The sequence below is a fragment of the Callorhinus ursinus genome, unplaced genomic scaffold, assembly GCF_003265705.2.
Source record: "Callorhinus ursinus isolate GAN/ISIS: 27379988/994484 unplaced genomic scaffold, GSC_fseal_2.0 scaffold20, whole genome shotgun sequence".
Classification (NCBI taxonomy): domain Eukaryota; kingdom Metazoa; phylum Chordata; class Mammalia; order Carnivora; family Otariidae; genus Callorhinus; species Callorhinus ursinus.
Window position 1 is genome coordinate 16,609,605 of NW_027397082.1, and position 24,059 is coordinate 16,633,663.

Here is a 24,059-nt window from a genome sequence, read left to right on the forward strand (position 1 = left end):
CACTATTGAACTGTTCATCTCCTTGATGATTCTGACATCCCTTCCATGTAGTTTCTGAGCACATAAAGTACAAATAACTTGGCTTACCCCAGTTCTTAGAGAGGCTTAACACTGCCAGGGTGGGCAGGTGAACAGTGCCAAACAGAAGACTAGGAATGACTTCCAGCCGAAACAGGATTTTCATTTCTTCCATAAATGGGGGAATCTTTTGGAATCTAAGGAGTATATTTTCTCTGATAGTGAAAGGGTAGCAACTGTTAAGACTAACACTTCACATATTTTTCTTTGGCTCATTGCTGTCTTTTGATAAAAAGTAATCTATAAATGTTTAGTTATTAGAAATAACTTACAGGGGTGCCTGGTTGGGTCAGTTGGAGGAGCATGGGACTCTTGATCTCAGGGTTATGAGTTGGAGCCCCATGTTGGGTGTAGAGATTACTTAAATAAATAAATATTAAGGGGCACCTGAGTGGTGCAGTTGATTGAGCGTCAGACTCTTGGTTTTGGTTCAGGTCATGATCTCAGGGTCATGAGATGATCCTCGAGTTGGGCTCCAGGCTTAGCTCAGAGTCTGCTTGAGACTCTCTCTCCTTCTCCCTCTACCCCTCCTCCACCCCTCTCTCTCAAATAAATAAGTCTTTTTAAAAAAATAAATAAATATTTTAAAAAAGAAAAGTTACAGATAATTTAGTAGAGCATATGTTAGAAATAACACATGGTGGTTTTAAACTAATTAAGAGTATTATCTATAGGTGATATATTTTAATATTATCCTATTGTCTTAATTCTAAATTCTTCAAGACAGAAAATGAAACCATTTTTTTTTTTTTTTTAAAAACTTCCCCTGTGTTAGGTAATGAACATAGGACAAAATGGAGGCAGGGAAAAGTCCAAACCAAGGGAATGATCTTTTTTTTTTTCCCCATATCCTTCTGTCAGCTCTAACAGGTGGTCTTCTGAGGAAGGTAGAAGGCCTTTTGAGTTAGGGAAAAGGAGAGAAGTTGCTGTGGTCAGTGGTTGGCTTGGAAAAATCTCGGTGTCATCCCAAGCCCTACGCTCTTGCTCATCCTAGCAGCAATCACTCAATGCTCTGTGTCTTCCCAGCCTCCCTGATATTGGCGCCCTTGATTCCTTTCCTTTCTTCATCTTTGCCTTGCTAAACTTCAGCTTTATCTTTCACCTCAACTACTGCCCTGGTGTCCTTTATTGGTCTCACTGTCTAATCTCTTCTGGTCCACTCTACACCATCACCAGATTAATCTCCGTTCTACCCAGTTCCCATCATTCCATTTCTCGACTTCCCATAAATCCCTCTCACCCACAGACCAACGTAGACATTCTTCAGACTGGCATTTCAGATTCCCCATGATCCAACCGGCACATCCTACACTTCCAACCTCTCCCCATCTACTCTTTTTTTCATGGTATATTTTACCATCCTCCACCCAAGCCTTACTGTTTCCTAGGTCTGTGCCTCTCATGCTGGACTCTGTGCTTGAAATTTCAGCTCCAGCCTCAGTTTCTTAATACCACCCATCCTTTTAAGTCCAGCTCAAATAACAACTCTTTCATCAAACAATAGCTGACACCCACAGCTGAATATCCATATACCTTTTTTTCATACTGTAAATTCCTTAAAGGCATGTTTTACATCTCATCCTCAATTGTATCTATACACCTAATGCCTTGCTCAGAGTAGACACTCAATAGGTATTTGTTTACTCATTCAACAAATACGTATGGGTTCTAAGTGGATAAATGAATAATAGATCTGAAATTAGAAATGGAAGGAAAGAAACCAGGTGCTTTGTTATTATATTAAAGGCAGCAAAGAACACAGTTTGGGAACAATTCAAGAACCATTATAGACAGGAAAAGCAGATAGAGACCTAAAGCCCAAGTGTGAAGGGCAGGAGTTGGTATGCTGTATCTCAGCTGCATCCTTCCAAAAGCCAAACTGCTCCATAAACTGTGACATATGCTGTTGTCATAATTGTTTACAGGGAAGTCTTATTACCCAGGAGTACATGCAACCAAAGAGAAAGCTAGGTGGAAATATGGTCTTCTGGTCTTAGAAATATAGTAGCAAACTGCAACAAATAATTATTGTATCATTTTTATTTTAATATGTAGGAATTCACTTTTTTAAAAAATCAGTGGATTTTCTATCCAACAAAACAGCTGAATCACTGACTCTAGGTACTGGAATTATCTCATTAAATATAAAATTATTTTCTCTCACCTCCTCAGTGGACTTCTTATTGTCTCTTAGGAATGCAAGGCAAGTATATCCCAAAGCTTCAGGATTCCTGGATGAAAGTATCATCAAAACAAGATATCACTATCATGTGATGTTGTTTTATGAAAGGAAGGTCACAAAGTCCATAGAAATCCATTGATAGGGTACATTCCTTTAAACCAAATAAAGAAAATTCAGTGTTCACAAAGATTAACGAGGTAGTGAATAGTCATTTGACAAAAACACCCTGTCACCAAAAAATGGATTTACACATCAATTTTCAGAAACTTGGCAGCCACGTAAAACGGGGTCCACCTATACTCAACATTGCTCAGCAAGTGATGAGAATCTGGTCACCAGGTGCCAATCTGGGCTATGCGTGAACAGGCATCCTTTCTCCCCAACCTATTTAAAAGTCAGTAGATAATTTGGGGAGGATGAATATTTTTCCGGTTGCCACTTAAGGAAATTTTCTTTCTAGTCCATCACAAATAGATTAAATGTGACTCATTAACACAGCTCTGAATGGAGCAAGGAACAAGAAACACCTTTCCGGTGTCTTAGTCACTGCTATGTCCTAAATCTGACTCTGGTCCTTCATTTCAGCAAGAATTTCGCTTTTTTCTGTTAAAAGACAACTCCCTTAGTACCAGGCATATGGTAGGAACTCAATATATGAATGCTGAATGAACATAAGATTTCTTTCACTCCATGTACCAAGATAATTTCTTCTTATAAATGATTTTGCCAAGCACAATAAATGATGAATGTTGAGTACCTGGAATATAAACACTTAAATTCTTTTAATTTCCTTCTATCCCAAAGTGCTTAGTACAGGACTCTGGAAACAGCATACACATGCACACATACACATAGGCGTATTAGCTATTGAGTTAGCTTAGGGGATCTTGATGAATTACTTTGGGGTTTATCTATTTTGGGTCTGATTTTTCCATTGTCCCTGGAGAATTATGTTATTACAGGACCCCAAGGGGAAAAAAAAGCCATGCTGATTCCAATGGTTGGTTAGCATGTCTAGGTTTATACAGTCATTATAGTTAAATAATTGGTCTATGGTTGCCAAGTCCTAATAGATAGATTTTTATCTAAATGCATCAATAAATTATACCAACACCATAATGCTGTTGGCAGCAAATATCCCCACTATTCAGATGGTTTTCATTCTGATTTAAGTTGTCATTTGTTCTTGGCCTGATCTATTTTGATAATGCCTATTTTCTTTCAGTTCAAAGCTATGGGCATATTTAAATTTTAATGATACACCAGGTAGTGGAAAATGAGAGTTCAAGAGCTGAATGGAATATAGGCTCTGCCACTGTGTGTAAACAAACAAACAAACAAACAAAACCCCAACTGAGTCCTCCTCTTGTGTCTTCCTTTACTCTCACGTCACTGCCAAGCCCACAGCACTGTGGACACTCTGGTCACCAAATGGGGGTCAGGGGGCAGGGGGAAGGGTTCCCACATCAGGCAAGTCCACAACAACAGCTGCGTGTCCCACAATTTATCTCAATTCTGACACTATCTGCTGGGAGACAGTGTCAGATCCCCCAGGGTAGGGGCTCAGTCCCGCGAGACTGCCCCCCACTGCAGATGCCAATTACAAGTAATAGATCCCCAGGTTACCCACAACTTCTGTCCAACGTGGCAATAAATCAGAGGTTCCCATGACCTCCTCTCTCTTGGATTCAATTATTTGCTAGAGGGGCTCGCAGAACTCAGGGAAACATTTATGTTTGCCAGTTTATTAAAGGACATGATAAAGGATACAGATGAACAGCCAGATGAAGAGAGACATAGGGCAAGGTCTAAGAAGGTCATGAGCACAGGAGCTTCTGACCCCCTGCAGCTGTGATGTCTCACCCTCCTGGTATGTGGATGTGTTCATCTACCTGCAAGCTCTCTGAACACTGTACCATTGGTTTTGTAAGGAGCCTTCATCATGTAGATATGATCAGTCATTAACTCCATTTAGAGGCCCTCCGCCCTTTCTGGAGCCACTTATTAGATATAAAATCTTTGGCCTGGTTACTCAACTTCCCTGAATTTCACTTTTCTCAGCTATAAAATAATAAGAAAAATAATAGTATACACCTCTTAGAGTTGATATAGGGAATAAATAAAATGTATATAAAATATCTGGTGCACAATAGACCTTAGAAAATGTTAATTTCAGTCTCTCTTCTTTCTTAATGATCCAAACACTCACAGGTGCCAGTACGGAGTTGCTTTCTAATGTCAATTTAAGAACATTTTCCTAACACCTAAAAACCCTCCCTCCCGTGGCTAATGAGGCCTTCTGTGATCTAGCCCCTGCTCTCTCTCTCTCTCTCTCTAGCTTCTCTCCTACTGCTACCCTCCCTTGCTTTGGGACACTTAAATAGACTGGCATCACTTTTCGTCAAACTTACTTGGCTTCTTCTACTTCAGAGCCTTCTCAAAACTTTTCTCCCCATCTAGATTCTAAAGCAATCTAGATCCTTCCTTTCACCTGTATGACCTCTGCTCAACCTTCCTCTATTAGTCTAAATGTTACCTTCTTAGCCGGACTTGCCCTTCCATCCCTCCTCCGGATGACCTCTCCTCCTCTCTGATAGAATCCAGAATTCCTTCTTTATAATAGTCATCACATTTTTAATTGTATATCAATGCATAATTGTTTGTCATGAACATCATTTGTTGTAAATTGTGTCCCCCTCCTAAAATTCAGATGGTGAAGCCTAACCCTCAGTATCTTAAAATGTGACCACAATCTGGAGATAACAGCTTTAATGAAGTAGTTAATATGAGGCTGTTAGGATGGGCTCTGATCCAATCTGACTGGTGTCCCTATAAGAGATTAGGACACAGAGTGAGACAGCGGGGATGCACAGACACACACACAGAAAAGGCCATATGAGAACACAGCAGGAAGACAGCCCTCTGCAAGCCAAGGAGGGAGAGGCTTCGGGATAAACTTAGTTGCTGACATGTTGGTCTTGGACCTCCGCCTTCCAGAACTGTGGGAAAACTAATTTCTGTTGTGTAAGCCACCAGAATTTTGTCCAGGCAGCCTTAACAGAATAATATATTGTTTAAGACCTACCTTCTTCCGCTAGACTGTGAACTCCGTAAGGACAGAGACTATGTCTACATTTCACCACTGAACTCTCAACATACAGTTTAACGCCTGGCTCCGAGCAGGAGCCAACATGTTTTTGTGTAATTCATGAATTAGTGAGTAAATGAATGAATGATGCAGGCTTATGTCAATTTTATGCTGAAAGCTCCCCCTCTTCTAGATTCCCAGTGCTCTTCTCCTAGGAGATTGACAGCAGACATGTTGAGTAAGTATTTACTTGGGGTGGGCAGGAACATCCCAGAAAGCAAGAACCCAGTACTGTCACATTCTAGGTCATCAAAAGGCTTCTGAAATGCGTGACTTCAATGCAGAATGTTGGGGGCTTAGGAGTGAGCCTCCTACAGGTGGTGCTCGGTGGTCCGCTACCCTTCCACGTGGAGCGAGTGCCCACAGGAGCAGGGTGCAGACACGCATTAGTGCTACACTGCAGGAATCCTACAGCTCCCCTCTGGACTGGGAATACCACCAAAGTGAGTTCCAGGGTCAGACTCCCCATAGTATCCATACCAAGGGTCTCAAGCTAGTCTCTAGGGGTCCTAGAAAGCCAGATCCTAAGCAGGCATTCATTGGTGTAAATTGACCCTTTAGGGAAGACCAATGGCTCCAGGGAATGAGCTGAGACTAGAGAGTTTCTGGGAGTCCACACATGCCTTTGGGTGTATGGAGACTGTGTTTGCCTGATTTGAACGGCAAAAAGGCCCTTAACCCTCCTCAGCAGTATCTCTCTGTTATATGGTGGCAAAGTGCCTAATATCTTGTCACTAACACATCCCTCTTTGGAGTCAACATCACTATATCTGGCTGCCCCTTTTTAAAAAATGAATCCCTGGGGCACCTGGGTGGCTCAGTCGGTTGAGCAGCTGCCTTCAGCTCAGGTCATGATCCCAGGGTCCTGGGATGGAGCCCCGTGTCAGGCTCCCTGCTCAGCGGAGAGCCTGCTTCTCCCTCTCCCTCTGCTTATGCTATCCCTCTGTCAAATAAATAAATGAAATCTTAAAAAAAAAAATGAATCCCTGTGCCATCAATTGTCCCACATTTTCAGTCACTAACATCTTATTCTGAACGAGTTCACCCCTTTCCTCCAGGCGGGCTTGACCTGGCCTGGTCAGAATGAAGGAAAGAGAGCAAAGGCATGTGTAGGAGAAACAGGTCTTGAATGTAAATCCTGCCAACTTCACAGTTTTTCTAGGAATCAAACGCTCTGACCACAGGCCCCCCACAAGCCTGGCCACACCATGAGTCATGCACCTTAGGATTTTTACTATTCTGTGGCCACAAGGAAGGGGAATACCAAGTTGTGGCAGCTCTGTGATTATGAAAGATAAGGAAAAGTCCTAAAGGGCATTTCCTTTACCTTTGTTCATTTTTCCCCACAAACCCATAAATGGTTAATGGGCCTATCCTGGTTGGAGAGATGTTCTGCCTCCTGTGAAGTTTGATTCCTGGAGGCAGATCTTTTTTAAAGGCTGCAAGTGTCCAATAATTGGAAGGGTGGAGTAACTGTAAACCTGACACACCTTTGTCAGGACTTGTTAGGGAGCAAAGAACTGAGAGAAACAAGGGGGAGAGCAGGAGAAGTGAACATTTTTGGAAGATCACTCAGCTCTAACACACCTGGGCTGGGTCTGGATAAAAAAAGTGGTGCCTGCAAACATCTTGGAGAAAACATCAGGAGGAGAGAGAAAGAGAGAGGGGGGTATATTCAAAGTTGTTTCCAGTCCCTTCCAAATCTCAAAGAAGGTAAGTTACAGGAAGGTTTTGCCCTTTTTCTCCCTTCGTCTGGGATTTTGACTTGGCATTTGCTAGTTGGAATTTAAGTGTTTGTTGGAGAAAATAAGATGAAATTGTTATGGTTCAAGCCTTGCGGTAGTAGGGGCAGTTAATTGATTGTGAAAGGTTGCTTTCTGCATTTTGCTTAGGGCAGGTCTTTTAAAGGAACAGTAAGAAAGATTCATCTGTGGGAAGGAGAAGAAAAAGGCTGGTTAAGATAAATTGGGTTCTAGGGCGCCTGGGTGGCTCAGTTGGTTGAGCAACTGCCTTCGGCTCAGGTCATGATCCTGGAGTCCCAGGATCGAGTCCCGCATCAGGCTCCCTGCTCAGCGGGGAGTCTGCTTCTCCCTCTGACCTTCCCCCCCTCATGTGCTCTCTCTCTCTCTCATTCTCTCTCTCAAATAAATAAATAAAATCTTTAAAAAAAAAAAAAAGATAAATTGGGTTCTAGTGGCCAGTTGGGTTTTTCTTTTTTGGTATTATTTTCAGTATTGTAAAATGGCTTATGTTAAATTGTTTTATTTAGAATAAGATAGAATTATGATTCCTTAAATCTCAGTCTCTTGCTCCCGCTCTCCCCCCTCCCTTGAAGGCAGAGACTAGTTCAGAGGTGAAGTTACAGTGTGGGTAAGTGGGGGCTTAGTAGAAATCAGCCCCTGAGCACCAAGAGCTGAGTTGCCACCTGGGCTGTGCGCCAGCAGGTCCTGATTAAGCTCGAGAGGATGGATGGACATTGTTGTTTATCATACTCTCAAAATACTGCCTCTCATCTAAAGTAAAGTGTAACATCTGAAATGATATAACTAATCCAGGAATTTCCTGGAGTCAAATTTAGAGCAAGAAAAAAGGGGGGATGTTCTGTCTGTGTACACACATTTACTGGCGAATTTTGCCCCCTCTCCCCAAATCATTTTGGGGTGAGAATGACCAACTTCAGTATCTCACTGGACAGCCTTAACTGCTCCATGACAAATGACCACACATTGCTTTTTCAAGTGTAGGCAAAGGGTCTGGCACATCGCTTCATGTGAGTAGCAGTTAATCAGTAGCTAATGGTTGGATTTGTTAATGTCCATAAAATATAATGAGGTTTTTAAAAGATAGTCATTTGAAAAGCAGAACCGTTTCTCCTCACCCCTGTCTGCTGTGTCTTAGACGTAAGGGACAGGTCTAAGTCAGCTCCTGATGGCTGCCCTTCAGAGAATCAGAGGCACCAGCTTTACTCTGAGCCCCTTCAAAACACCCACACACATCTGACCAGAGTTTACCTGGGGACAGTAAACAGAGTCTTGCTTCAGGCTTGGTTAAAAACTCAGATTCGTGAAACTGACCCCACCTAAGAACCAACCTCATTCTCAGATTATGCTTGACCAAAAGAAGACTAGGTCCGTGCGGTTGGGCTCATTTGCTATTATTAACGGCAGGAGGACTTCACAAAACAGGGCTGTGAACAAGAGGCAGAATCACAAAGCTGGTGCCCAAACTCCCCCAACCCTAAATTATGGAAATCAAGGATGCCAAATGTAGCTAGGGGCACACCCACTGTCGAGGTTTGTAGAGACAAAAGCCTCTGAGACAATCCACCCTAGGGCGCTGGTTTTCCTGGCCTTCAAACTGCTTGCCCCATAGAGTAGTGCGTGGTTTTCTCGCACTGTGACCATTTTGTTGTTTTGTTTTAAAATTTGAAGCATTCAGAGATGGGAGTAATAGAAGCTGTAAAAATACTTGCGGTTCCTTAGCAGAGGCTAGGGAGATTTAATTCTTAAAATAGGAACTAGAAAACACTTGGCTTCTTCATCCCCTTCCTTACTGAAGACCAAGTGTTTCATGGGTCTTTATTTTTTTTATAAAGTTTTTTATTTTATTTTATTTATTTATTTGAGAGAGGGAGAGAGAGAGCAACATAGATGGTGAGCGAGCACACGAGAGGGGAGGATAGGGAGAGGCAGGCTCCCCTCTGAGCAAGGTTAGATTTCAGGACCCGGGGAGCATGACCTGAGCTGAACCACCCAGGTGTCCCTCATGGGACATTAGATAAGGTCAGTGTGAGAGCTGACTATCCCTAAGAGCGGTTTGTCCTTGCCTGTGTGTGTGCCATCATCGGAATAGTTTTAGGTGAATGTGACATCATTTAAATGCAGTGGAAAGAAAAGAAAATTCAAAAGAGTAGAAAAATGATTTTGAATTGCGTCTTCCTGCATAAAAAAATATCATGGGATCGTTTTTTTCTACATCTTCTAAAGCACATTAACTATAAATAACCACGAAGCAGCCCCTTAGCACTATGGATGGAAATTAGCATCATTTTGGAATTGAGAACCTAGAAACCTGCTCTTCCTTGGTTCTAGAGAAGTGGCCTAAACATCGAAGAAGTTAAAATTTAAAAAGTTAAACATTATGTTACTTGACAGTGCTTCCATTAAGTAGTGTTTTGGGAGGAGAGCACGCGGGTGAGCTTGGCGGGGAGAGGCAGGCTCGGGCATGTGCCCGGGCTTGTAACTTTCCTTTCCCTAACGTTACACTTCTTAAAACCATCCGCACTGAGAATGTTTAAAAAGGAAGTCCTGCAGGAATACCGTAGGTCCTATGGGATGATTCCAGTCTAGGTTTGTGCCTCGACCCATCACTTTCCTTTCGATGACTCAGTCTTAATGTTTGGTTTAAAGGAATCCCCTCCCAGCACAACCCTGCTTATCAGACTATCAGTGGCAAAGTCAACAGAACTCTGGGCTGGGTATTTTAGGCCCAGGAAATCATTCTGCACAGCCTGGGACTCAGCCATTTCAGGGCCCTCAGGCTGAAAGAGAGGCAGGGGCCCATCTACCTGCCCCAGGCTCAGGCCCATTCTCTACCTGAGCACCTTCCAGTAAGGAGCCCCCAGGCCCTGGAGGAGGGTATCTGATTTCTTAGCAGGTGGTCCCTCTCCTTGTGCCCACTGGAAGTTGGGGAACCCTTGGCATTTTGCTGTACACCTCAAAGCTCCATCATTAGGACTTGAGAAAAAGATTGGGAGTACCTAGAACAGTGGGTTATTTTTCTGGGTCCAGAAAGAACAAGAAAACACTCACTAGGTTTGCTGTCTGGACACGGAGACCCTTATCAGTGGGAGCTAGCATCAGCCTGCCTTGATGGCTACAAGTAAAAGAAACCCAACTGAACCCAAATGTATGGTTTCTGGCTGCAGCTTTCTTTAAAGGATCAAAACACACAATAACTTGCGGGAAGTAAAAGCCTCCATTGCCTGTTATAAACAGTTCCTTTCAGGATAGTGTTTCACATCAGTTCAGGTACCACCCTAGGTGGCTCCCCACCAGCAGCCAGGTGCATTTGAGTGTTTAGTTTCCAAAATGCCTCCTGGTCCACAGCTAATGACCAATTAAAAAAAAAAAAAAAGCAGAGGGGCTTCAGAGGTACCAGAGGCAATTACTGCTTAAACAAAAGATTTCAAAGAGGGTGTCTGGTGGCATGTAGGTTTGCTTGCCAGTAGTCACACAGGTTAGAGCCCAAATGCAGACACAGACACAGGCCAGGTTTGGCCTTCTAAAGAGGCTGGACTCCCTCGTGAAATTGTTTATGGAGTCCCTCTTCTTTGGCTCTGGGAAACATACCAGAGCCAGAGCCACCTTCTGTGGCTTCTCAGATCCAGTCACGAGTTTTTCCATGATGCCTCATTCCTTGCCTAAAGCTGCATTTAAGAAACTCCAATGAGCAAGAAGTTGGCACATTCGACCAGGCCCGGAAGCTAACTGTGCCGATCTCAGAGCAGCCAGTCTCCTGTGGTCTTGGTTTTCAGCAGGGAAGTCACCCAGGGCCGCATTATGACTTTCGTGGGCTCTAGATGCTTTTGCTTTTGTGGACCCCTTCCTTCATTTAAAAAAAAAAAAAAGAAAAAACCTTAAAAAATTATATTTTGTAACTGCATTGAAATAATACAAACCAGGTTGGATTGTGTTCATTTCTCCTTCTGATTGTAAAGATTTTCTTTTTAAGATTTATTTATTTATTTGAGAGAGAGAGCATTCATGAGTGGGGAGAGGGGCAGAGAGAGAGAATCCTCAAGCAGATTCCCCACTCAGCACAGAGCCCGACGCAGGGCTAGATTCCAAGACCCCCGAGATCGTGACGGGAGGCAAGATCAAGAGTTGGACGCTTAACCGGGTGCCCCATTTCTCCTTCTGATTTTAATTTTTTTATATTTTTATTTATTTATTTGAGAGAGAAAGAGAGCATTAGCAGGAGGGAAGGGCAGAGAGAGAAGCAGACTTCCCACTCAGAGTAGAGCCAGATGCGGGGCTCGATCCAGGACACAGAGATCATGTCCTGAGCTGAAGGCAGATGCTTAACCGACTGAGCCACCCAGGCGCCCCTCTCCTTCTGATTGTAAAAAGAAATTAAAACACTTTCGTGGGCCCCCAAAAGTATGATAGGATTAGGCATTGTGCCTATTGGAGAAGTTGACCCTGAAGTCACCAAGCAGGTAAAAACGTCTGAAAGGAGAAATCGTCAAGCAAGGGGCATCCTGGGCAGGAGTGGCTTGCCCAGAATTCTAGAATCCAATTTGAACTGCATCCAAAAGAGGAAGGGAAGGTTAGGGGGAGGAGGGAGAACCACAGGAAAAGCCAGATTTCAAGTCCTCCCAGACATGGAACTGGGAAGCCCAGCAAGAACCCAGTTGGGATGAGGATGCCTGTTGTGCTCTTCTGTGTGTTTAAGCCTCACCCCCACCCCAGCCTCTTGCTGTCACATGGCCTCAGTCCATCTACACTTCAGGACACAGTGCGCAAGATCTTAATGGTTTTCCCTTCCGGAAGCAGTGAGTGAAGGGAGAACATAGATAACATACAAATATGCCTTTCCTATATATTTCTGTAGATTTTACACATTTTCTTCATATATTTTTCCTACTTGTGTCTGAAAATAAGCATAGTGGGGCTAGCTTGCTATGAAGGGAAAGTTCCATATTGTGAGAAGTGTTAAGTGCCATACAAGTACCAACAATACAATAATTTTTTTCCCCAAGTTAAGTCCATCAAATGTCATTCTCCCATCTAAACTCTAAATGATGAAGCATGAATGTCTTCTGTTTATCCAGTTCCCTATAGAACACTGAACATTACGGGATACAACAAACTGAGTTCGTTAAAAGCACCAAGTGCCTTGACAGATACCGTTCAGCTGTTACTTTGGCAAAGAATGAAGTTTTACAAAGGTCAGGGCACCACATCTTCCATGTAATCCTGTTAATGCTCAGCAGGGGGCAGCCTGGTCAATGAGATCCTGAAAAATGAGCTCTCCATACAGAATAGAATCCAAAGTGGAACTATTAGATGACTCCCTCATAACTGAATCAAGAAGTGGGAAGGACCCTGTAAAAAATATGCACGAGAAAGAATTATGCCTTGAATTCTGGGAGTCAAATGTTTTTGGTTCTCAGCTTGCCTAGTAGGGACCCATGCTTCCTAAAAGTGATGGTCAGAGTCATGGCTGATCATGGTTTCTGGATTTTCTTCAGGTGGCTATGGTATGGATGTAACCAAGAAAAACAAGCGAGATGGCACCGAAGTCACTGAAAGAAGTAAGATCATGAGACATATCATTATAAAAGTAATAAAAAAATTGAAAAGAGTAAATAATTCATGCCTGATTCCATCACAACTACTGTATCATTTCTAAATTATTTATAGTTTTTCTTGGAGCTTTTTTTTTTTTGCTTTTTTTCACTGTATTATTTAAAATGTTTTCCTAAGTAGACTTTAATCCTTCCCATAAGATAGCTTTTGTTGATTTTTATTTTAACATACTTGTAATCAAAATGTGTTCTACTTCTTCTTCAAAAGTGAAAATTACCATTTTCACATATAGTTTTCATAATTAGCACTTTTAATAGCTGCATAATGTTCTGTGGAATGAATCTGCCAAAGGTGTTTAACCATTTCTCTATTTAGAAGACAGGGCAACAGAAATCCGAAAGAATAATATCCTACTTACTGCAGGGACAAAGTTAGAATAACACTGGTGTCACAGTTGCAATCTACATTGAAACTGAAAACAGACACATTTCTTTTGTGAAACTGCCCAAATGATAAATTCAGAGACATTTAAACTATCCCCGAAACAGTTCTCTTTCATTTATCCTGTGACTTTCATATATCTCTAATAAAAAAAATCCTGGCTTCACAGACTTGGAACGTTAGGTTAAGAAATTATTTATTTTTATGTGTCCAAGAATCCCAAAGGTCCCACACAATGAGAGACTTAGTGAAACCTGAGGGATTGTTATTCAAATTAAGCTGCCATTTTAGTCTGAAAAACCATTTCCTGTTATGCATGGAACGCAGTTTCTGCCACAGTCGTCACCCCAGGTTCCTGCCAGGACAAGGAAATCAATTAGGAAATACCCCTGACGAAGGAAAAAGGGTGGGGACAGCAAGACTGGTGCGGGATGGAACAGTGTTGTGCAGGACGGCTTAAATTGGCACAAACGATCCTGCACCTTTTCTCCTTTCACCACCCCTACCAACACACAAGCACACACATGCACATATACCCGGGCATGTGCACATACACACCACACATACATATACATCTGGGCATGCGCACATACACACCCCCCCCACACACACACACACACTGGGGCATGCACATATACATATATAACCGGGAACGTGCACATACGCACCAGACGTAGATACGCCTGGGCATGCGCACATACACAGCATACGTACACATACGCCTGGGCATGCGCACATACACAGCATACGTACACATACGCCTGGGCATGCGCACATACACATATACCCGGGCATGTGAACACGTGGGCACACCGCAGGAGTGTGCTATTAAAGATCCATGACCCGATCTAAATTGTTGCTCCTTTATGTCCCACACAGAGGGAGGTGGTGCTGATGGTCGCTGTCAGAGCACAGCGTTGGCCCCACTGTGGTTTTAGGAATCTGCCCACCTCCCCATGTTGCTGCAGGGGAGAAAGCAGTTCAGGAAGGCAACCCGTCTTTCTTCTAACCGGTATTTAAAACATCCTGGAAGCTTTTATTACCTCCATAGACTCACCGTCACTTGGGAGTCTAGAGAAACTCAATCTGGGGAGGCAAAGGCACTGGTTCTTCAAGTCTGTCTTCGATGTTCCTCTATCCCTGATTTCACCAAGCACCAAATATGACTTACTAAACCCCCGGCCTTCCTCCACCGCCCGATACTCAGGGATGGCCCTGAAGATTTTAGAATGAATTATGTCCTTCAGACACCCCGAGTTGAAAAAGAAGTACAAAGTACTTATCCACTTCACAGTGAGATCACCCAGGATGATGCACTGGCCCAGCCAGACTGGGTGACTACTTGGAAGGGGCAGTGCAGACAGAGTGTGGCTCCACACACTTGAGGGTGACTTGAGGCCCTGGTCCTCCTTCAAAGGTGAATCAGGCCTGGACTGGATCTAATTGTTAAATGAGAGACATGAATGCCAAGGTAAGTCATCCTTCTAATCAGTGGGTAATTACATTTGGTTCCAAAAGGATATAAACGTATTTTCCAGGTACATTAAACCCCATTGTTATTGCACATAGGTTCATGTACAGAGGGTCAGAGCACATACCTTAAAGCACAAGTATACAAAAATCCATGTTGAACCTAATTTAAAACGCTGAGCCCATGATAGATGTTAGACCTTGCCAAAATATAGGGAATTTGGTGTGTTTTATCTTTTTATTGTCTTTTTCTAGTTATCACGGAAACAGTAACTACAAGACTTACATCCTTGCCACCAAGTAAGTGACTATCGAGAGCTTTCTTCTCAGCAAGCATGTGTGAAGGACTCCACATGTAACCTTTCCCATAGGCTCTTACTCTTCAGTTGAGCAAATCCAAAATATCTGAAATATCTTGTTTAACAGCTGTATAGACATTAATTTATATACCACAAAATTCACCAGTTTGAAGTATATATAATTCAATGGTTGTTAGTTTTGTTAACCTTAAAAATAAAACTGCCCGTTATTTTACCAGCAAAATATGGGTTTATTTGGGAATAGCAAAGAATCACCACCTGGAACAAGCAAGCTAAGACAGAACCATAGGCAAGTCCAACAAACAAAGGAGAGGGACATTATTTTATGGAGAAGAAAGAGGAAGCTGAGAGGTGTTGTTTAAACGAGAGACCATTGGAGAAAAGCAAGAGTTCAGGCTGTTGTATGGTTCCTCACTGGCCAAGTTGCAGGTGTAGATTTCCTGTAGGAGATGCAATGTTCTCTTTCCCTGTACATTGGGACCTGTAATTGATGACTCTTTCCTGTTGAGGATTCTTCCATTATGTCTGTAATTGACATTAAGTGGCATGGCTCCCCTTCCAACCTCCCCCTCTAGCATCAATTCACTTTAGCGAGGTTTCCTTTTATTAATTTTCACAGTATATTTACGGAGTTGTGCAGCCATTGCAACAATCTGATTTTAGAACATTCCATCACCCCAAAAGGAAACTTCACAGCTATTACCACCCCTCTCCTCAGCCCCCAAGAACCATGAATCTATTCTCTGTCTCTATAGGTTTACCTGATCGGACACTCGTATCAAAAACCTTATCCAGCCTGAGCATAGGGTGGGAGAAGAGAACCAGTCGGGCTTCTGTCTGAGTTGACTCGTTTTCTGAGGGGGTTCTTAGGTTGAGTGGATTCTGTATTAGAGAACTGAGCCCTAAAGCTACCCCTGCTCCTGCCAGGCAGCCTGACTTACAGAGGATGGGGACGAGAGGTCAGAGCATGACGGGTCACCATGTGCCATGAACACCAACGACACAGAGCTGTCACTCACCCCTTCAACAAGTTTAGTGGCAGCCATTGTCTGTGGCACTGACCAGGCAATTTCCAAAAGTCAAGCCCAGCCCACGTCCTGGCCTTACAGAGCCTTTCATCACTCAGTTGCCTTTTCTAATACTTCAGTTTTCCTAATGAGCAACTTGCTATGCTCCATCCAGAAGACTTTCCTTATAAATGGGGTAGAATATTTGCTCTTGACATTTCTACCACAAACAAACAAATGAGAGTATGGCAGCTTGCACTTGCAAAGGGACCCCAAACCAGCAGGGTCATGGGTGATAAGCCAGGGGTGGAGGACAGGACCCCCTGGCCTGACTCCACCCATAAATTGTCACCTGCTTTTTGTTTGTGCAGAAGGGGGAACCAGCAACGGCTATGCTAAAATGGGCTCTCTGGGTGGAGGGAGCCGGCTGGAGAAGCACAGCCTGACCCATGGCAGCAGTGGCTACATAAACTCAAGTAAGTGGCTGCTGGTGGAGGGACTGGGGGAAAACAGATGGACAGGGGCAGAGGGAGTCCTACAAGGAGAGGGATGGTCACAACTGCTTGTCATCCTTTCCAAATGCCCCCAGTTGTGTAACTGACACAAGATCCCAGCCAAGGTGATACTTTTAAATCAGCCGCATTTGAAGCCTCCTTACAATGGGATCAATTTTCATTAAGGCCCCAGTATAAATAAGAATCCTCAAGAATGCTTTGTGGGGAGGTCACCCTTTTCCCACTGAATCACTCTCTTGCAGCCATTTCTTTTAGGGAAGGGTGTGTACCCAAGAGGGTTTACAATTTGAATTAACAACAAAAACAAAAGAAACTTAACGACTGGGTTACTCTGCTCAGGGAGTCTAGTGACACACAATCCCACACTGAGTTTCCACTGGGCAAGCATCCAACACAGGCCCATTGTTCCCAATGAAACACTCTTTCACGGTGGTAGCTTTCAAACCGAAACAAGACAGCGAGCAAGGCAAACAAAACAAAAAACAAGCACACATATAACCCCTGAGGCTGTTTAAACCATCTTGGATTGACACTGAAAAAGAAGACCCAAGACACACAAATAGCCAGGTTGACCAAGAGGCGTGGTTGCCGTGAGCTGTCAAGGACTACCTCGTCGGATTGTATTCTGGTCCATCCAGCAGTGAGCTACAATTAAATGCCAGGTCCTCAAGAAAAATCCTGCCAGAGCCTCTCCATTGCCATGTGCAGCCACGTCCACAAAGGGCCCCCCGCCTTCCTTCCATGGTTAGCTGGGGAAGGACCCTGGTGATGATCCCACCTCCCATTTCTGAGCAGCCGCAGAAGTGCCCAGGTGGACCCCGTCAGCAGCGTTCTCAGAAGGTCCTCAGGGCCTTCCCGACGGCCCTCTTTTATCTTGAGCAGCCTGAGTGTGGTCAGTATAACTGCAGGCCAGTCTGAAGTGCTGTGAGACTTGATGCTTTTCCCCACTCGCAGGTGGGAGCACACGGGGCAATGCCTCCACATCCAGTTACAGGAGGGCTCACTCCCCTGCCTCCACTCTGCCCAACTCACCAGGCTCCACCTTTGAAAGGAAAACTCACATCACCCGCCACGGAACATATGAAGGTATCAGTCCCATATATTTCATTTCATTTTAGAGAGTGAGAATGAGGGGGGAGAGGGGCAGAAGGAGACGGAGAGACAGAATCTTAAGCAGGTTCCACGCCCGGTGTGGAACCCAATGCAGGGCTCCATCTAATGACCCTGAGATCATGACCTGAGCTGAAATCAAGGGTCCGATGCTTAACCAACTGAACCGCCTGGGAGCCCCTCAGTCCCACAGGTTTTAGAACTACTCTCTCCCCCAAAAGAACTTCACTCATCCTTTGAGGTTGGAATTATTGGCCACTGTGTTTAGCTGTTTCTGCCCTCAACTTTCTCTTTACTCGTGTTTTGATGTGGTTTGGAGTGTGGGGTCTGGAGCCAACAGCCAAGAAAGAATTCTCGAGATGTCTCTAGTGCAAAAAGGTGGTTTTATGATAGCCCAGGGACGACCCATGGCAAGAAAGAGCTGCTGCCCTGGGATTGTGAGGAGCAACTGATTATATACTTTGGAGTTCGAGGGAGTAAAGACAAAGGGAAGTTCCAAAAGGATTTTCATAATGCTAAAGAAGACTCACTGGATACTTGAGTTCTGGCTATTGTCAAGCTAAGGTTGTTTTTCTTTCTTTCCTTTTTTTTTTTTAAAGAATTTATTTATTTATTTGACAGAGAGAGAGAGAGAGAGAGGGAGAGTGTGCACAAGCAGAGGGAGAAGCAGGCTCCCCGCTGAGCAGGGAGCCCGATGCGGGGTTCCATCCCAGGACCCTGGGATCATGACCTGAGCTGAAGGCAGACGTTTGACGACTGAGCCACCCAGACACCCCAAGCTAAGGTTGTTTTTCCCTCTAGCACAGTGCTGACAGTAAGACAGTTGGGAGCTTCCTGGAAGAATGTTATACTCTGCCTGCCTCAAGTATTTGTTAATGGGCTGCAGGTTATAAGGACATTTAATTTCATCTACATTTCCTTCTGCCTTTGTTTCCCACATCAGTTTCATTTCCTTTATGGACTCAAGTTGGAGATTTCATTGACTTACCCACCCCCTTATTCATTCATCCATTCAGTATTTTATCACATATCTACCATGTGTTTAACACCGTGTGGAATGCCTTAGTGGACACCGTAAGGGCCAAGGGCTAGCTGCCCCAAGACAGGCCACTCTGGCACGAACCTTATTTTGGGTTAAAAGCAATCAAAGCCCAGCAGATTCAGGAAAAGCTCTTTACCTCCCCCTCAACTGCCTGCTTATAAGAAGAGAGCTATTAACAGAGATTCCCCTACCTAAGACACTTACCTACATAAGGCAATCTTTGTTTTCCAACCATCTCCTCTCACCTTCCTGCTAATGGTCTGTCTGCCCTTTGTATCCTCAGACCCCTACCCCTCTCCTCAGCTCACACAAGCATCATGTTGCCTGTCTCTGGAATTTCCATGTCTGTGTGCATTCCCTGTATGTACAAAACTAAATTTGAATTTCTCCTTTCTCCTGTTAGCCTGTCTTATGTCAGTTTGATTCTTAGTCCCACTATAAAGATCTTGAAGGGTAGAGGATACCTACCCTTCCTCTCCAACACTTAAATGAATTAGACGTGAGGGCCGTCTGGGTGGCACAGTCGGTTAAGTGTCCGACTCTTGGTTTCCGCTCAGGTCATGATCTCAGAGTCGTGAGATTGAGCCCCCCACCCAGCGCTGTGCTCAGTGTAGAGTCTGCTAAAGTTTCTCTCCCTCTCCCCCTGTCCCTCTCCGGATGCACTCATTCTCGCATGCTCTCTCTCTCTATATATAAAATAAATAAACAAGTCTTTTAAAAAGGAGAAATGAATTAGACATGGATCTTGTCTTCAAGTTGCTTCTGGTCTAATAAATTAGCTAAGATGACAGGTAAAAACTATGATGTAAAGTTGAAGGGGATGAGCATTTCCAGCTGAGTGCTCAGGGAAGACTCTATGGAGAGGTTGCCTCTGAGCTGGGCCTTCAGGATGCCTGACGTTTCGGGCCTGGTGCGGGGGGCGCTCCAGCCTGCAGGGGGCGCACTCAGCACAGACGGGCAGAAGTCAGGGCTGGGCAGCAGGCCGTGAGGTCCTGATGTGAAGAGAGCTGGAGGGGCTCAGATTCAGGGCTGGCCTGTGATGTCTGGACTCTATTCTGCAACATTGAGAAGCCACTGGGATTTTTCAGTAGAGAGTCGATCCTCTTCGAGGTCCGGGACTAGAACTCCGGAAGCCATGCACAGGAAGAACAGGGAGGAAAGAGGCTGAACATGGTGACAAGTTAGAAGATGCTTATAGTCAAGGGCAAACTTGGCTGGGATTAGGGTGGTGGCAATGGGAGAGGAAACAAGGAGCGGGAGATGGAATTGATGTTTGACAATTGATTAAATATGAGGGGAGAGGGAGGAGAAGGGAGTCCGGGCCACTGAGATTCAAGCACAGGTGGCTGGGTCCACGGCGGTGCCAGCAACTGAGAGAGGGGTGCCGGAGGCAGGCCCCTGCGTGGACGAGCTCAGTAAAGCTCCCAGGTGGGGCTCCCAAGCAGGGAGTGTGAGTGGGGCGCCCAGCACGTGAGCTCGCGGAAGAAGTCAGGCAGGATACCCAGTTTGGAGCCATTTACAAAGAGATGTTAGTAGAAGATGGAAAACTAAGGAATCAGCCAAGGAAGGGAACAGGAAAGCAGAAGGGAGCACAGAAAAATAAAGGTGGGGATGAAAGGGACACAGGAGGACGGGGAGTCTGGGGGGGTGGGGAGAGCAGGACCCTGACAGAGACATGGAAGTCAGTGCAGGAACGCACTCAGGGTCAAGAAGCAGAAGGCGGGCGGAGGACATCTGGGTTTGGCTCCTAAAGTCCCCGCAGTGCCTGGTGACTGCAGAAGCCGGTTTGGTGGGAAACAGACGAGCCAGGCAGCAGGGGGTCTGACCGGCACCGGAGATGGGTCTGGTGGTGGAGAAGCAGGACTGAGGGATGGGTTCGCCAGTATGTGATTTAAGACCCAGAGCTGTCAGGGGGTCTGGGGGGGGGGGGGGCGCGAAATCCAGGGTTGTGTCACCACAGCGCTGCGTGATGTGAGGCCTCCCTGGGTTGGTGCCTTCACTGTAACGGGGTCCGCGTTCGGGACGAGCTTCACAAGGTCAGTGACACTCCCATGCTGACAGCGCATTTACTTGACCAACACTGGTACAGGGAAAACCCAGTCAAGGGCTTAAAAACAAAAAGAGAAAAGCCAACCTGCTTTTCTGTCTTCCAACCCTTCGCCATCTGAAGTAGATCAGTGACCAGGATGAATCTCGGCAGCTGGGTCCAGCAGGCGTGTCCTATTTCAAGAGCGAGCCCGCTGCCGAGCGCCTACATCCTCCTGACCCGGGGCTGCCGAGGCTCAGAAGGGGACACCTGGCACACCTTCCCTGCTCCGAAGCCCCCGGCTTGCGTGGCCATGGGTACTAAGTGTTTTCTCGTCCTGCAGGGAGCTCCAGTGGCAACTCTTCTCCGGAGTACCCTCGGAAGGAATTCGGTAGGTCCTTTCCTTATTTTCTGAAGGCACGGTCGGATGTGCTAGGGAAATGCCTGGGGTCAGGGGTGGGGGGTGGGGGGACACTGAGTTCAGTGGATTCTTCTAAAGGACTTTGACCCTTGCTGATCAGTTTTTCCCTTGCTCTTTATCCTGAAGCATCTTCAGGCCACGGTCAGCCACGTTAACTTGCTGCCATTAGCCATTGCTCCTGACACTACCGAAATGGCAAGTTGGTCACACAAGGCTCAGACTTGGACAGAGAAGCCCCTAAGGCCAGGCAACAACTGTAGGGTGTGTCCTTCCACAGGGTGCACAGAGACCTCCCAGCAAAGACAGCAGGGGTTCGAATGCACACATGCCAAACATCCCAGCACCTCCGCCACAACGGGCGGCAGAGGGGCACATTTATATGCCAAGTGAAACCCCAGGCTGTCTCTTCACTTGGCCTTAAGTTTGTGGTCCATGTTCTTGGATTCTCACCATGCATATGAATTGATATGATCATTGTACAGTGATTATAATTTTACTGCTTTGCTTACAGCAGGAAGACCAAGGCAGTCTCTAACAAAAAGCTAAAGAGAAGATCTGGCTGTTTTTTTTTCTAATACATTTGGTCAGTGTAGACAGCCAGCCCCAATGACTAGGCTTCCACATGGTTACCTTAGTTAACTCAGTGTGAGCCAATTTAACGCCCTAAATGCATCGGACGGAGCCCTGCAGAACTCACTCTGCCCTTGGGCTATGACGTAATCGTTATTAAGCGTCCACCATCGAACTCGGGTGGTTTGGGTTCACTGTGGGGCCAATGATTGAACTAGGGAAGCCAGGTGGAGGTCTCCACGTGGACACATTCCATCACCTCATCCTGAGGCAGAGCTGTCTGGGCAGGCCTCCCAGGGAGGAAGTGGGATGCACAGGGCTTGAGCTCCAGGAAGAAGGCAGGGCAAGATACTCAGTTTGGACTCCTTTACAAAGACTTTGCACAGTGTTAGTAGAGACATAGAGGATGGCTCCCATCTGGATATAAAGTCACAATGGAAAAAATCTCTTCCCCCCCCCCACTCAAACAGATCTCCTTCCAGGTCAAAACTATCTAGTGTGCCCCCTCTTCTATGCCTAAGATTACTTTTCTTTGTTCCTCAGCATCTTCTTCAACGAGAGGAAGGAGCCAAACACGAGGTGAGCTCTGTGGCTGGGTTCAGTTCAGTTCATTCAGCAAGTTTTTTCTGAGCATCTAATGTGTGTGCTCAGATTTGAGCCAGAAAATGGGAGGAGTAGAGAAGTCTAAATAAGGCGTGGTTCCTGCTTTCAAGGAGCCTACAGTGTCCTGGGACTCTTCTGCTGGCCCCATCAGGATGCAAAGGGTAGTTTGGGGCACTGATCTAATATGGAAGTGGAAGTGAGGGTACAAACACCTGGTAACCACCTGGGGACTAGTTTGTTCTGCTGTGGATTATGAAGATGCTGGTGCCACATCTGGTTTCTCTTGGAGTCTCCTGGTTGACTTTAACAAGATGCACTGTAATTGCCTTTATGTAGCGAGAAATGAACAAAAGCTCTTCTTTTTCAAGTTATTCCAGGGGACAGAGGGTTCCGTGACAGTTTTGCATTCTGCAAGTCTGCCCATGGATAAGGCTCTAGGAGGGAAATGGGCTCCTGGGGAGAGCTGGCCCGGATGCATCTGGTGACGGTTGGGGCGGGGGGGAAGTATGTCTGGGCTGTGCTGAAGGCAGAATTTTCACAGGCTCCAGTAGCTCTCCGTGATCACAACTGAAAGTTAGGAACACACCAACCACCCATAACTTTAGGCTAATAGTTGAAAGATGTCAATGGCCCACCTGAAGCTAACTGATAAGGTCAAACTCAGAGGTGGCTCAAGTGGCTAAGTAAAAGTTATGGGTTTTAGAATTCCATCTTCCTGCGTCAGAAACCCAGGAGGCAGGAGAGCAGCTTGGTTTGAGTGGCTAGGAGACGGGCACCAGGAAGGGGGTCAGTCATTGTTGAAGGTGATCCAGGCTCCTGCTCAGCCTGCGATCTCATCAGAGCATGTCCAGGCACTGGGAGGTGTGCAGTGGGCCGGTTGGGGTGTGGGGAGAGGATCCCTCCTTTTAAGGAGCACTCGTTCTGGGCACACTTAGGTTTCCTGTTCCCAGGACAGATCTCAGAGTAGCCCACATTTCTTTCTGCTGCCCAGAGCTCAGGGTCGGACTCCTTCATTTATACCTTCTCCATCTCTTCCCTTGTACAGAGAGTGAAATCCGAGTCCGACTGCAGAGCGCGTCCCCATCTACCCGATGTAAGTGGTCACTGTCTGAAAACAAAGGATCCAGGAATCCAGGGTCACCATGGCGTGCGTGCATGTGTGCGTGCGTGCGTGTACGTGTGTGGTCAGTCACTCGATCATAAAATGTGTTGAAGGGCCTTCTGTGAGAGTGACTCTGGTTGAGGTGCCGGGGGTCAGGAGCTGAGAAACTCCTGTTCCCTGCTGCTGATAGGGAGACAGAAAACCATCTCACCATGACCTCTCAGGGAGCTGAAGGAGCAGGGAGCCAAAGAAACCCTCCTGGGTCAGCGTCCCTTGAAAGGAGACTGAAGGCTCCATGGGATGAGCTGGTATGAGACACTTGAGGAACATAAGCTCAGACATTGGAGGAATGTTCAGTGTGGCCAAAGGAAAAGGAGGAGGAGGGGACCTCATAGAGTACTTAAGGTTGGAGGAGAGTCAGAAGTAAGTGGAGTGTGAGAGTTTCAAGTTTATTTTGCATGTCCAGGATGCCCCACTCCCTGTCCATTAACTCTGTTAGACTCCTGCTCTTGTTAGAGGTGACTGGACATTTTGAAATGAACCCAACTGATAGGACGGGAGCCAAGTACAAAGAGTAGAAGGAAAAAGAGGTTGTTGACCTAGGAATCAGACACTGGGGCTGGCCCAGAAATCTCCGGGCCCTGGGGTCTGACGCTGTCTCCCCAGAGTCCTTCCAGGCTGGGCAGGGCTGAGCCAAGGTTCGAGCTTTCA

At 45.6% G+C, this 24,059-nt stretch overlaps 1 protein-coding gene across 1 annotated transcript in view; it reads left to right on the forward strand.

Annotated features, from left to right (window-relative positions):
• Positions 1–6,928: 6,928 nt before the first annotated feature.
• The window catches only part of COL17A1 (collagen type XVII alpha 1 chain), a 51,065-nt gene continuing 33,934 nt past the window's right edge, over positions 6,929–24,059 (forward strand). Inside the window, exons 1-8 of the mRNA XM_025880941.2 lie at positions 6,929–7,121; positions 12,664–12,726; positions 14,888–14,932; positions 16,331–16,435; positions 17,429–17,560; positions 20,996–21,043; positions 22,187–22,222; positions 23,292–23,339. Of these exons, the coding sequence (XP_025736726.1) occupies positions 12,675–12,726; positions 14,888–14,932; positions 16,331–16,435; positions 17,429–17,560; positions 20,996–21,043; positions 22,187–22,222; positions 23,292–23,339 (466 nt within the window). The 5' untranslated portion in view covers positions 6,929–7,121; positions 12,664–12,674. The remainder of the gene's footprint in view (positions 7,122–12,663; positions 12,727–14,887; positions 14,933–16,330; positions 16,436–17,428; positions 17,561–20,995; positions 21,044–22,186; positions 22,223–23,291; positions 23,340–24,059) is intronic.